Here is a 15,008-nt window from a genome sequence, read left to right as displayed (position 1 = left end):
CGTAAAACATCATGGACATTCTCCGCAGAAAACTAAAGGTGAGGATGATTCAACAAAGTACTGGACGTTAAAATATTTATTTAGAGATTTGGCTAAATTTTCACAAGTCAATAAAAATAACCTTAAAACGAAACTTGTAAAGATTAGCTGTTAATCTTGGAACATTGTAGCCTCCTCAATTAGCCATTCTTGGAACAGCCTCCTCAGTTAACCATGACCTTCAATGATTTATGGATTTTTCTGTATGCTTCTGTCACCTGAGCTGGCTCTTTTGCTACGGACAACAAAGTGAACATTGTTATTTGCACAAGGTTGCGGTATTGATGTATTCAGTAACATTTCATTAAGCCAGCAATGACAACCAACTGTCGTCAGTTTTACCGATATCCCCTTTTGTCTAGTTATTGATTCTGATAGCTCTCTTCTGTTTGTTGTATCGATTTCTGCAGACGGTTCATCGTTAGCTGAGGGAGTTGTTGCTAACAGCTAATTCTACTGCTACAGGTGAGTCTAGAATCAGTTGCTTCCATCTTTTTATACGCTGCTATTAACCGATATAGCTGTCATGTACACTGCATGTACCTGACAGCTAATAATATTATGTATTATAATAGGATATTATGTATAATACGATATTATACATATCATACAAATGATATTATGTGTAATATTATTTATTATACATAATATTATTACCTATAAATATGCTTCTATTTTGCTACCTTTTGATCGCTTGTTTGTCTGAACGATTGTTTTATAATGCTATCAATATGGTTTTGAATATTTAGGATGCCTACACGCCCTGACAGCGCGCGCAGCATCGCTGCCTGGAGTACTGCCGACCATGACAATGAGCTGCAAGGAGGTATACTATTTCCTACCTTTCTGGAGTGAATATTTAATGTGTACAAATTTTTGCATTTGTATTAGTGTTACTGTTCATTTACAAGGTTTAGTCAGCAGAAACATTCCGTATATAATAATATATATATAACATATAATAATCAACAGTTAGATTACTGATTACAAAGAATATATGAAGCCAGATATCGTTCTTGTGTCAAGATTATACTCTATGATATGAATTCAAGCTCTCCTTTTGCTTCTGAGATTTATTGAGAAAAGGTTAAGAGTAATACATGAGGATTAATTGGCTCGCCACAAACCATGGTTAGGAAACCTGGTGTCAGAGAGTTAATGCTAGCGTATTCTGATAATAGAACACTAAGATTTATGGATTGCTAACAAGTTAATGATAACAAGTAGTTAGCGTATAAATGAACATTCAAAGCTAAGTGTGCTTATGGCTAGCGAGTGAAAGTGAAGTCTTTACTTTTTCAGCCATTAATGATGGTTTCGAGGGCTCATCTAGCAACATCGGAGGTTTCCTACAGAGTGGAGCTGACAGCAGCAGAAAGCATCAAGTAGAAGAGAACAGTGATTCCTGCTGGTTCAAGTTTACTGATGGAGTCAAGTGTAAGTCAAACCACCTAATGACCTTTTCAAATTGAAACTTTAAACAAACAGGCAGATGAGACTCTTTAGGCTTTCAAATAGTATTTACTATTAATGGTTAACTGTTGTGTTTGTTAAAGAAATATAGGTAAGTCATAAAACCTACAAAAAGAAACCACATCTCAAAGTATCTAAATGGTTAATTGATATCATTTTCTCTAATGATAGATACTTTTATAGCCTGTATTCCTACAAGATGTTTCTGTTAGCTGTTAGGGTTACTATTGCACCTTTTTTACTTTGGTTGTTTCTCACTTATTGGTGAATTAGCTGACCAGCGACAAATCAGATTATATTGACACGCTGTTGCCTCAGCGCTTTGAGCCTTCTTCAGGAAAGATACATCATCAGATCAGCGTGTGTTTAATCTTTCTAACCAGAGCAGCACCCTGGTCTCGTTGAAAGGACTCACGTCAGCAATCTATGAATAATATATGAGCTTTTATTGATTGAATGTTAGCTATTCAACAGAGCGAGTATATATGATCACATGAAACCATATACGTGTTCTACATGAGGGTCATATAAGACCTTGACCTTTGTCAAGCTGATTCTTAGAGGCATCGACTATTTATTGTGATTCTATTAAACAGATTTTGATATACTCATCATATTACACGTCTGTAACCTAGAGACAGCAGTACTTGAAGCATTAGAACTGAGTACACTAGATGTACACGATTCTTTACATCAAAATGCTTGGCTAAGCGCTTTACTTTCAGGTGGATTGAAATAATTTTAAACTGAATGTATTATTATGACATACTAATTGTAAAAGATTGCGATATTTTTATTTAGTAAAAATAGTGGTTAATCACCAAGTAAAATGTAATAATTATAATGGTACTCGTGTGTCACCCGCGACCTTTTGCCAGTCAAACTTTAGTAGCAGTAATGTCTCACCTATTACATATGTCAGTCTAACTGTCAAGGCACTTATGTATCACCGATGACACATTGTCAGTCTAACTACATGTATAAAAGCTCTCATGTTTACCTGTGAGGCTGCCAACCTAACTATTACAGCACTCATGTCTCATCTGCCCAATTAAGTCAGCTCTACTATATTAGCACTCACTGTCTGTTTAGCAATAAAGACACTCACATCTCGCCTGTGACAGTATGTCTGTTTAGCAATAAAGGCTCTCACATCTCACCTGTGACAGTATGTCTGTTTAGCAATAAAGAAACTCATATCTCACCTTTGGCAGTATGTCTGTTCAGCAATAAACACGCTCACATCTCACCTGTGACAGTATGTCTGTTCAGCAATAACCACGCTCACATCTCACCTGTGACAGTATGTATGTTCAGCAATAAACACGCTCACATCTCACCTGTGACAGTATGTCTGTTCAGCAATAAACACGCTCACATCTCACCTGTGACAGTATGTATGTTCAGCAATAAACACGCTCACATCTCACCTGTGACAGTATGTCTGTTTAGCAATAAAGACACTCACATCTCACCTGTGACAGTATGTCTGTTTAGCAATAAAGACACTCACATCTCACCTGTGACAGTATGTCTGTTTAGCAATAAAGACACTCACATCTCACCTGTGACAGTATGTCTGTTTAGCAATAAAGACACTCACATCTCACCTTTGGCAGTATGTCTGTTCAGCAATAAACACGCTCACATCTCACCTGTGACAGTATGTCTGTTCAGCAATAAACACGCTCACATCTCACCTGTGACAGTATGTCTGTTCAGCAATAAACACGCTCACATCTCACCTGTGACAGTATGTCTGTTTAGCAATAAAGTCACTCACATCTCACCTGTGACAATATGTCTGTTTGGCAATAAAGACACTCACATCTCACCTGTGACAGTATGTCTGTTTAGCAATAAAGACACTCGCATCTCACCTGTGGCAGTATATCATGCTCTTTGTTCTGTCATGACTGTGAGCAGCTATTATTGTGTCTTGTTGTTCCTCATCATTTATTTGACAGACTTTTTCAATAATTTCTTGTCTTACAGCCATGTGGTCGACAAGACACACGGTTGACACCGCGAAGGACAAGGATCTTTACATCAAGACCACTTTGAAGGAACTCATCATCTACATTATTTTCCTCGGAGTCCTTTGTGCGCGTAAGTTTGCATCGTACTCCCCAATCGGTTAGCTCAGTTTAAAGAGCTGTTTTGTTTTTCGCACCTCTAACCACTGCTGTGCATACATGCGCACTATTTGTTAGTTGACGCTTGAACAGCTCAATTGTCATGAAATTTACCACCTATACATCAACTTTTATTTTTGTTCGGGATCCGTATTGCTAATGTTTTTGACTAACAAACTTTTAAAGATGATACCAACACAATTCAAACTCTTTGAAAAAAACATTTATGTAAAGGTGCTTAACTTTAATTCGAAATATCTTGCTTTTACAGGCTTTTAAAATTTACCAATTTTATGCATTTTGGAATAGCATCTTAATATTACTCTGATAATTTCTAGCAAATAATTTGCAAGGTTTTTCTCATCTTCTAATAATCCCAGCGAGTGACAGTGCCCTGACAGCATGGCTTTTTTTATTATCTAGATTATTTAATAGTTAAGGAAAGAGTTGGTTGTTGAAAGCTTAATATGCAGCCGTTAGCATTTTTATATATCAATGGAATTGTTATGTACGCTTCTTCAATTTTCCAATTTCAATTTTAAAAATCAAAAGCTCTTTGAAGTGATTTCCTACGCTTGACATGAATGGACCTCAATGTTTTTTGTACAAGACATTTTCAACAGCCAGCTGGTGATACAGCATCGGCATGAATGATTTTTCTGACAAATGTACCATATTAGTAGCTAATTTTTAAATATTTATTTCTGAATTCTCCTATACTTGGTAGTCCTGAGACTTCCACAGAGTGGTTTCTCAGAGAGATACTTTCAGTTTAGCTATATCACTACTAACAGGTGAATTGATGGTGTCTTTCTGCTCTTGATGATTTGGGTTGACTAAGACTGATTTAAGATGTAATAAAGCTGTAAAATAAAGATGTAATACAAAAAGCTTTAGCTGAGAATCATAGTATGCGATATAATTTCAAAAACCCTTGTTCTCAACAGCAATTGGGGGCTTTTCTGGTTACAAAAGCTGCATTGCCAATGAGCTAAGAGACACCAGATTGAGTTTATCCCGCAATGAAGCCTTCATCAAGCATAACTTAGGCTAGCAGTAACCAAGTGGAGATGATTGTAAAATTGAAAATGGCAAGAAATTATAATGTGTCTGGATGTTTGTTTGACCCACTGGTCAACTCGAGCCTTTATAAGCAGTGTGTCTATATTTACTTCAATCTTGTCTTTAGCTGGGTTTTATTCTTCCATGTCTTCATGGACTCAGTTTTCCTATACTTGTACAGAATGCATGAGTTTTTTCACCTCTCTTTGACTGTCTTGGATTTGTCAAAATTTATGGCTATACTATTTATAAAATGTATTGCAGTCACCTTTGGTATGACATCATCAACAATGTTCTACTACACAAAGGTCATGAGCGAACTCTTCCTTGACAGCCCTTTCCCAGAGACGAAGAACACATTTCGAGGAATCAATCACCCTTTCGACTTCTGGAGGGTAAGACTCCCTGCAATGCCAGCTTTCTTTTCTGTCATTGGTTAATTTGCATGAGGGTTTACTCTTTGCTGATGCATTGCTAGCACTCCCATATGTACGCTACAGATATACGATGTTGGTGTAGTTTGACACGACATATTCTTTCAATATACACCATGTTTTGCCATTTTGAATTTGAACAAAAATTCACTGAGTTTTTAACGGCGGGTTTGACAGTTGAAAGAGAAAACCATTTGTATTAATATATATTATTGGCCATTATTATATATATTAATACAATATGTATAATATTTTACAATATATTAATATGTATCATTAGTTATTATTGTTATTTATAATAACAGCAGGGTATTTGTTAAGCATTTCATCTTTCGCAGCCAAACATATTCATTTTAATATCATTAAAAGCAAACTTTGACGCAAACACTCGATAAACATTATTGAACTCGCATAAACATTTTGGAATATTGTTCTTTTTCTTTTAATTGGCAAATATATTTTAGAAAATATCAAATTAAAATTTTATCCTTTTTCTTGTTCAAATTAGTAATATAGATATTAACTATTTAATTATTAATATAATAAATATCAGTAAATAAAATATGTCTATCAAACTACAGCTCTGTTATAAAAATAGTACAATGCTATGTTTATACATGTCGGAAAGCTCACGATCTGGGTAGTGTATAGATATGTAATAAAATACAGTCTTCCTGATCTGCACAATTAATCCGGTTTATCAAAAGCATCTACCTTTGGTTAAATAGCAGTTAGCTAAAACTTGTTTTTCCATTTATGCGAAATTGTTAAATTACCCAATGGCAGCAATGGGACAGCTTAACTCAGATGGTTAATTACCTTTTAACACACATTATTATCTGCAGACATGTGGCAGCAACTTGCAATATTTTGTCACTCTGCCGCTGTATATCATTAAAAAGTTTTATTACAGTTTGCCGAAGGACCTTTAATGGATGGCTTGTATTGGGAGACCTGGTATAACAACCGCAATCTTACAGAGGATGAAAAGGGCTACATTTACTATGAGAGCAAGCTACTCGGGGTTCCTCGTCTCCGACAGGTTTGTTCTCTCACAGCATTCATTGCTCTCATTTCTTCAATCATACTTTCTGTATGGTCACTAGTTGCATTGCTGGTGAATCCAGATTATAATGTATTTAAGCATCAGGTATATTGACGCTGTATCGCAGTTGCATTAGAAATTTGGGCTATATGTGAACTTGAATAGAGAAAGCCATTTCCTTTAACATGTGATACTGCTGATGTTATTTACAATATTACTAGGGTGTTTGTTAACTATTTTATGTTTCGTAGTCAAACATACTCACTTTTAATATTATTAAAAGCAAACTTTGATGCAAAAGCTCTGCAAACACTATCGAGCTAACATATAAATTTCAAAATGTTGTTTTGCTCTTTAAATTTGTAAATGCATTTTAGAACATATCTAATTTAAATTTTATTTTTTCATTGTTCAAAAGAGCAATATGGAGATTAATCATTTAATTATGAACATAATAAATGTTTGTAAACAAAATATACCTACCAAACTATAGCTTTATTATAAAGGGGTATGTTTACTCACGGATAAGTAACTCCGAATAAGGAAATGACGAAAAACACATTATGTTATACCGTAACTATAATATTGTAAATCTGTTAGGGATTGTCTCTCTTGAATTCAAAATTGTTCAATTGTTGACAAAAAACATAAATATTTAAAAAAAGAATGTACGAATTCGATCCCTCGAATCATGCAATATCAAAATATTTGTGCCGATAGGATCTGTTTTCCAAACCGTACAAGTTTCAAACAACTCGATCATTTTGTACCGCATGCTTTTTTGTGCAGTGTATATTTGTTGGCTCTCTCAGGTTCGTGTGAAGAACAACACCTGCACAATCGACAAGAATTTTGAAGACCAGTTGAAGGGTTGCTATGGAGGTTATTCTAATAGTAACGAGTTTAAAGGGCAATTTGGTGGCATTCCTGAGAATGACACCTCATCCGCGTAAGTAGGGTAGATGATAAGTTCCCACATTCATTCATTCATTCATTCATTCATTCATTACTCAACAAAAACTAAGAGTAACATAAAACTTATGCTTGGCAGGTGTGTCCTGTATATCTTTATACAAATACATTTTATAACAAATAATTGCAAATATAGCGTGATAAAACAGTCTGTTTTTTCATCTTTACGAGTTTGATAAAGCTAACGGTGCTGAAGATTTGTTTTATCGTGAATTATATAACAAAACTATCAAATGTGTGAAGAATTGGTTCACATTGGTGTCTTGCTATAGATGGAACTACCAGTCGTCTGACACCCTCGATGGTTCGAAGCACAGTGGCTCTCTTGCTGTATACAATGGAGGCGGTTACACGCAAAATCTTGGTTCAAAGAAGAGCGCAAGTCTCTCCATAATTGCGGAGCTTAAGGACAGGCTATGGATAGATCGTGGCACTAGAGCTGTCTTCGCTGATTTCACTGTTTATAATGCCAACATCAACCTCTTCTGTGTCGTGAGGTAGGCCTCAAACAACCAGCAGAAACTACATTACATATATGTATATGTATACGGTATTATATACTGCTGAAGAAGAAGGTTGCAGTTCACTAGAAGCATAGTGCTCAATATTAAAATAGAGCATTTATATAAAATGTATTGGGAACTGTAAATTTTAAAAACTATTTACTACTTGAAGTTTCCTGGTTGTTACCATGAGACTTTAAGGTAAAACTGAAATGATCTCTATAATATGTGTATTATATTTATTATATGTATTATATATATACAGTCAAACATGGATAACTCGAACTTCACGGGACCGAGCGAGAGTGTTCGAATTATCAGAGCGTTCAAGTTATCAGAGCACTGTCACAAGTCCATGTATTTACTTATTTATAAGTAGATTCATGTACATATACAAACTATAATATAAATCAAAAGCACAAATGGCTTGTTTCAAATTAAATGCTTCTAATGTAAAGTTTAAAACGTTTTTATCAAAAAGTATAGAGATTTTTCTATCACTTGAGATTAGTTTGTTGTTTAAGGTGATGTTATTGCCAGGACGTTTTTTAGATTGACATTGAAAAAACTTGATCGTTGTTGAAATGCTCAAAAGAAAAGACATCTTTTTCTTTTGAGCGTTTTACCCACGATCAATTTTGCCGATTTTTCTTTAAGTTTATGCAAAGATTACCTCGCTTTACCTTGCTTCCGAAGGGCGATCGCTAAGCGGATGTTTGGTATAAATCAAATTTCACCAAACCTTTAGAAAAGTCGTTGACAAAAATATTTTGCCGATGGTGGTAATAACGACGCTTATGAATTACGAAAAGTTGAAGTTTACATCTATGGCTTGGAATAAAGTGATTTTCTAAAGTGATAACAACTGTTTCGGTAGCCATTGGGCAAAAAACAGTTCGAATTAACAGTGTTCAGTTCGAGTTATCTATAGAAATTTTCATTACGTGGGAACGGACCAAAGAAACCGTTCGAATTAACCATGTGTTCGAGCTATCCGTGGGCGAGTTATCCATGTTTGACTGTATATGGTACTATATATTTTATAAAACCTAATATGTAATTATACATGTATATTTTATATACATGTATAGATATTGTAAAGTTTAGTATGTTTAGATGTTTTTTAAAGACTGCTGATTTATGCACTAGGAGTTTTCTGTCCAATTATCTATAAGATGTTATTTACTATTGATTTTTAGATTTGTGGTGGAATATCCTGCTACTGGCGGAGCGATTCCCACTTCAGCTTTCCGTACAGTTAAACTGATTCGATATGTGACTGTGATGGACTATGTGATCCTTGCCTGCGAATGCCTCTTTGTCCTTTTTGCCATATATTACACGATTGAAGAGCTCATGGAGGTGAGTTTTCGTATTTAGTTTTCATAGAAAGTCATTGATACATTGATAGTGTGTTGCATTGTCCTACAAGAGCGGGTGTGAGAAAACTGATTTTTTGTCAGGAATATTGGCAACGATATGTGACAACCAATCAAAGATTTAGATTAAAATTTATGTGGTAATTTAACTCATTGTGTACCACGAGCTGCGTAGTGTGGCTATGCATAGTCTACGTACAGCAAGAGTCATGCATACGGCTTTAGTAGTAGGCTTCATACAAAACGTTGTTGATTAAGTGAGTAGTCAATTAAATAGCTTATCATGTCTGTACTTAACCAAAAGGAAACAGTCATCTGCCTGCTTTGAGCCAATAAAAACATGTTTACAGCCCACGCTGAGCTGAGTTTTGCCTTGCAAAAATTAATTTTGTATCACAATTTCTTGTTCGTAATAACAAGCTGTGTCAGACGCTTTACAGCTACCAATTTCAATCGTCAACTTTCGGTTATTGCAAAAGACAATCGCTAGAAATTGTGAAACTAAAACATGTTCACATGGACATTCTTGAGTAGGAATTGCCTCTACATTCTTTCTCGGTTTGGTCAAACCAAGTATCCTCGTGCGCTTCACCGATGCATTTAATTTTAAAATCTCATTCTCCGTCTGTACCAGTATCCAAATTTTGATGAATAGCTTATATAGCGACAGTGACTTTTTTATACACACACTTCGATACACTTCTATACACACATTTTTATTTGATTTCATCAGTTCGTTTTAATTGTATCAGTATCATATTACTTTTTATTGTAACCATTGTAATCATTGTAACAAACCATACTTTCTCTAGCAAGTAATGACTATCTAGCCATTACTTGCTAATTGTTTTACATTTAAATACCTTTACAGTTATTTTAGTTTTTCTTTTAAATTATTTGAACTGCACAAACAAATTTTTTCATGATATGAAGTTTAAATTTTGTCTATGTATATGTTAAATAAAAATAAAATTTTCTGTGCAAAGACTTTTTTATTATCCGGACATTCACCTAGTAACGCCATAAGTTATAGTAATAGCTATCATCCGTTTGACTCGGAGCATAAGCTGTTATTCATGGTAGAGGAAGGAGATGGAAAAGTGTCCGAGATCATGCTGCAAGACATTTGTAGCTTTGTTTTATGGCATCAACAGAAGTAAACTTTAATGATGATTAATTTGGTATCAAAATCTTCTTTATAGACCTTGTGATTCAAAAGTTAGAACAACTTATATGCGCCATCGCCAAATACCGAGTGTTTAATTATATCTCAGTAAAATAACTGATTGGTAAGCGAAAGGGTGTAAGAACACTTCATTTGAGCTTTCCATTTACACATTACCAAGTATAGACAAAGGCTGGATATCTTCAACCAGGTACAATATGGCCAATCAGACTCTATTGGAATCAATAAACAAGCTTGTTTTTTACCTCTTTGTAGATAAAAGAGCACAAGTTAAAGTATTTCACCGAATTCTGGAATGTTCTTGATGTCTTTGTTCTCGCTGTCTCCTATATCTGCATCGGCTTCTCAGTTTATCGAACAATCAGAGTCAATGTGATGCTGGATGAGCTGCTAAAGAATCCGGAGGAATATGCTGACTTTGAGTATCTGGCATATTGGCAGAGCCAGTTCAACAACCAGATCGCTATTGCTGTTTTCTTGGCTTGGATGAAGGTTGGTGACTGCTTTATCTACTGCTTGCGCGACAGAACATAATTTTGTAAACGATAAAAAAGTCACGTGTTTGATTGGTTGGTCATGCGCAATGCAGGAAGTCACCTGCTGCCTTATCGGCTCCTCATGTCAATGTCATGAAGGCAAACATGACATTAACACAGTGACAACGTCATGTCTGCCTTCATGACATCGACACTTCATGACTTGCGTGTCAATGTCATGAAGTAGCTACAGTTCCTTTAATCAGCAAATTTACCTGTGTTTTCTTTTTTGTAGATGTTTAAATACATCAGCTTTAACAAAACATTGACTCAACTTTCTGCCACTCTCTCTCGCTCTTCTAAAGACCTCTTCGGCTTTCTTGTGATGTTCTTGATCATGTTCCTTGACTTTGCTCAGCTTGGAAACCAGATGTTTGGAACTCAGATCGAGGACTTCAGCACTACTTGGAGCGCAGTGTAAGCAATATTACAAATTGCAGTTATGAGTTCACGAAAACTTTTACTGCATTGGTTCGTTGTGTTTTATTAGTTAACATAATGCTCATCTGTTTGTTGCAGATTCACCTTGTTCCGTATCATACTTGGTGACTTTGATTTCCACGCCCTTCAGAACGCGCATCACTTCTTTGGTCCTACGTACTTCTTTGTCTATGTATTTTTCATCTTCTTCGTTTTGCTCAACATGTTCCTCGCCATTATTAATGATACCTACTCAGAGGTCAAGGGTGATGAAACTCTCCAGAGTTCTGAATTTGAGATGGGGGACTACTTTAAGAAGGTAGAATAAATGAGAAATAATTATTATTAAAGCTGGCCTATGTTTGTGTTTTATAAAATAGTGAGGAGGCAGAAGTTTGAGTTGATACTTTCGGTTACAATTTTTGACTTCTACGTCGCAATTGAAATCAACCGCCCCTTTATATGTACCATTCACAAAAATAGCTTTTTGCATTATTCATTATGCTGCTTTTAATCAAAGTTCTTGTGTTTGCAGGGCTATGAGAAGATGATGGACAAGCTCAACTTCAAAAAGGACAAACTGAATGACATTCAGCGGACACTTGCCGGTGCTGACGCTGATGGTGACAACCACTTGCAGTTTTCTGAGTGGCGAAATGACCTTAAGCAGTTAGTATATACATTGAATTAGATTCTTTAGGCTTAACAGTATGAACTTGGTTTGTCTGCATAGTGTATTTGAAAAGTTTATATTCACAGAAAAGCACACATCACTTTATTCTGTTTTCTAGAAAGGGATACGCTGACACCGAGATTGAGGCCATGTTTGCCAAGTATGACACTGATGGAGACAGAATTCTTGACCCCGAAGAGCAGCGACATTTAGCTGAAGATCTAATGAAGCAGAAGGATTCGCTGAATCAGGAGTACGCTAAGATACAAGATGCTAAAGACTCCGAGACACCTGCCTCTCTTGCCGACTTACTCGTGAGTCTCAGTGATTTATTGCAACTCTTCAAGTGCCGTTGGAAAGTTCTGGAATAAATTACAAACACTCAGCTTATTGGTAACTTATGGTGTTATTAATAGGTAAATACTTCATTCATTTGTAATCAGCTAGCTAAACTGTAGTCTTTTGATACTGAAGTCATGTTTTCTGATGACTGATTAACACGCTATCGACATCATACATATAGCCACAACCATAGACAGTTCTAGCCGCCTCGAGTGATTGCAAGAGGGAGAGAGTATTAACATGGAATAATCATAATAAACATAATAAATGTAGTTTTAAAATGGATGTTATGTAACGAGATCGACAAACAAATACAATTAAATATTCTATAAATTGTTGTTCAGTTGGAAGAGAAATAACAAGCATGTTAGTTAGTTCCCTTATTTCAGACGTATCTTTACCATTACAGGATAGCGACGATGAAGATAGCAGCAAGCGTGGAGTTGTAGATGATGGAGTGCCGTACGAAGAGTACGCAGTTCTAGCGAGAAGAGTCGACAGAATGGAACATTCGATAGGGAGTATCGTCTCAAAAATAGATGCCGTGCTCATTAAACTTGACACTATGGAGAGAGCCAAGTCTAGGAGGAGAGAGACGATGAGCAAACTCCTTGACAGCATCATTGAGGTGAGAGACTAATAGTAGGCGGTGTCACTTAGATGATACGTAATCTCAATTATGCTAAATAATACTGCTATATTACACCTGTGAGTGGGTCTTGATTTTATCAACTATGTAAGGCTTGATTATTTTAAATAAAAATCCTGGTTTGGACTTTCATTCGCAAATGACAATTAACTAAATGGAGTTGCTGGGATATGAACTTATTTGTTTCCGCTAACTGTCGACTGTTGGTTTCTGTATTAGAATTTTTGTTCAATGAGTTGCAGGAGTTTTTAGTCGTTGTAACTCCATTAGTCAGTCTAAATAGTTCATGGTGTCAGCTTATCGGTCAGCCAAAAGTATGAGTATCCAAAAGCCTTACATTTGGAGACAAAATCTTAGCTGATATAGATCCAGGCAAACAACAGGTTGAAGCACACAAGGAGTATCAATAGTCAAAATCTTCGTTGGTTATATGGACTAAACAATTACGAAAGGTAAAGCTAGTCATTGGTAGGAAAGAACCAAGTGAAGCTAGTCATTGGTAGGAAAGGACCAAGATTTAGAAAACAAGCACATTAATTTATTAATGTCTACTTGCTTGCTTCTGAAAATTCTAACATACCGTAGATATATTGAGCATCTGGATATATCAACCTTTTCATCTCAATCACGTTTGATGAATCCAAGCAATTCAAGCAATTGTTATTTCTCAATATCTTCTTACTGTATCATTTAGCTTTGTGGCATTGAGATCATAAGAGAAGAATTTGTAGCATGCACCTAATCGTGGTGATAATGAAAACGGACTACACCAAGTTTATTCTTAAATAACAATTTTGGAGAATCCTTTGGCTCTGATTCACGCTGATCACCTCATGAGTTGATTAATCTCCGAATGTAGAGCAGTAAACAAAAAAAAGTAAAATATTTAAAGCTGACAAAAAATCTAATGATTTACTTAAACCATCATTTTTTACAGGTTTAGTTTTTGTTTAAAATCTTATAAACATTCTTCCTAAAGGTCAAATCTCAAGTCAAGCATGCTCAAGTTATTAAGTCTCACTCATCATTGAGAGTTTCAAAACAGCTAATTATTTTACTAGCTATAGCAGGATTCTAAAATCTAGATATTAAGCACTCATTGATTGGATCACTTGCTAGCACTTGTCTACACTTGTCTTTCCTTTGAAGGGAGGTGGAGACGAGTTGACTGATGATCAGAGGAAAGATCAGATGGAGCAACTGGTAGCTGATGAGTTAGCTCGGTGGGACCAGGATGCCATGAACTCCAACTCAGATCTCGGCACCGCTCATGGAAGACCGATGTCTGGTCAGAGTCTTCTCCGATCCCGTCCTTCCACAGGCTCATCTAAGGGCTCACTCAAGGTAAGACAATTCTGACTGGAATTCAGGGAGATACTCTAGCTAGGTTTTGCCGCGGAGCACAATTAGAATAATTAGAGTTAAACTGAGACAAGTAGAATACATGTACATGTATTCATTAGCCTGACACATATAGCAAATGACAATATGGGCAGGTGTCATGATGATAGGTGATCGATTGGCTCACTATATACTTTGGATTTTGCAGGCAAAATTAACAACCTTATTGTATGACTTTTATAATTACGCGAATGACCTTGCCCTTGGATGACACAGATTTCTACTGTTTCTATTGTAGAAGGATATGGTCTAAGCGGGCTTCATATCTACATATTAGAATGAGTAGATACATTGGGATCAAGTCCTCATTCTGCTCAGCATTTATATTGACTCTAATGTAATAATCGTGGTGACATTACTGTAATTCTAATGCAAATTCTTTTTCTGGTGTCCATTTAATACTTTTTCATGTCCGTCCAACTTAACTACTTGAGCAATGCTGCCATATCATACTGATTGTTTTGATGACGATGGATGTTTTTACACATTCTAAATATGACTATATTTTTGTGCTCAATATAGTTTCTTTACAAAGCTATTTTTGTATCACTTCAACATTTGTTCTAGTAATAAACCAGCTCATCAAAGTTATGCTTGACTTTAACAACAGAGTGTTTAGAGTAGTAAATGCAGCAGCTTCTGGTGTCTATTTATAGCCTTAAAACTTACCAATAGTTATTCATGTTTGATTGGTCGATGATGACTACTCGTCTCCTACGTACTCCTGATTCATGCGAACTCCTCAGATATGGCGCCTTA

At 35.8% G+C, this 15,008-nt stretch overlaps 1 protein-coding gene across 1 annotated transcript; it reads left to right on the top strand.

Moving 5' to 3' along the window:
* Positions 1-458: 458 nt before the first annotated feature.
* Positions 459-14,784, top strand: LOC137396887 (polycystin-2-like). The gene is made up of 17 exons (XM_068083193.1): positions 459-504; positions 789-865; positions 1,342-1,476; positions 3,508-3,621; positions 4,974-5,104; positions 6,057-6,185; positions 7,001-7,137; positions 7,433-7,657; positions 8,863-9,025; positions 10,484-10,720; positions 11,000-11,181; positions 11,284-11,503; positions 11,720-11,857; positions 11,980-12,171; positions 12,609-12,827; positions 13,998-14,192; positions 14,488-14,784. Exons 2-17 carry the CDS (start codon positions 790-792, stop codon positions 14,500-14,502), a joined length of 2,508 nt encoding a protein of 835 aa, XP_067939294.1. The 5' UTR covers positions 459-504; position 789; the 3' UTR covers positions 14,503-14,784.
* Positions 14,785-15,008: the final 224 nt, after the last annotated feature.

Source organism: Watersipora subatra, chromosome 1 (genome assembly GCF_963576615.1).
Source record: "Watersipora subatra chromosome 1, tzWatSuba1.1, whole genome shotgun sequence".
Classification (NCBI taxonomy): Eukaryota; Metazoa; Bryozoa; class Gymnolaemata; order Cheilostomatida; family Watersiporidae; genus Watersipora; species Watersipora subatra.
The sequence above is the reverse complement of the archived record's forward strand: the minus strand, read 5'-3'. Positions and strand labels throughout refer to the sequence as shown.

Excerpts from the sequence above, each read along its gene's own strand:
- LOC137396887 (XM_068083193.1), top strand. The coding sequence starts at position 790 with ATGCCTACACGCCCTGACAGCGCGCGCAGCATCGCTGCCTGGAGTACT. Across the intron at positions 1,477-3,507 it reads GTTTACTGATGGAGTCAAGT|CCATGTGGTCGACAAGACAC; the intron begins GTAAGTCAAACC and ends CTTGTCTTACAG. Across the intron at positions 3,622-4,973 it reads CCTCGGAGTCCTTTGTGCGC|TCACCTTTGGTATGACATCA; the intron begins GTAAGTTTGCAT and ends AATGTATTGCAG.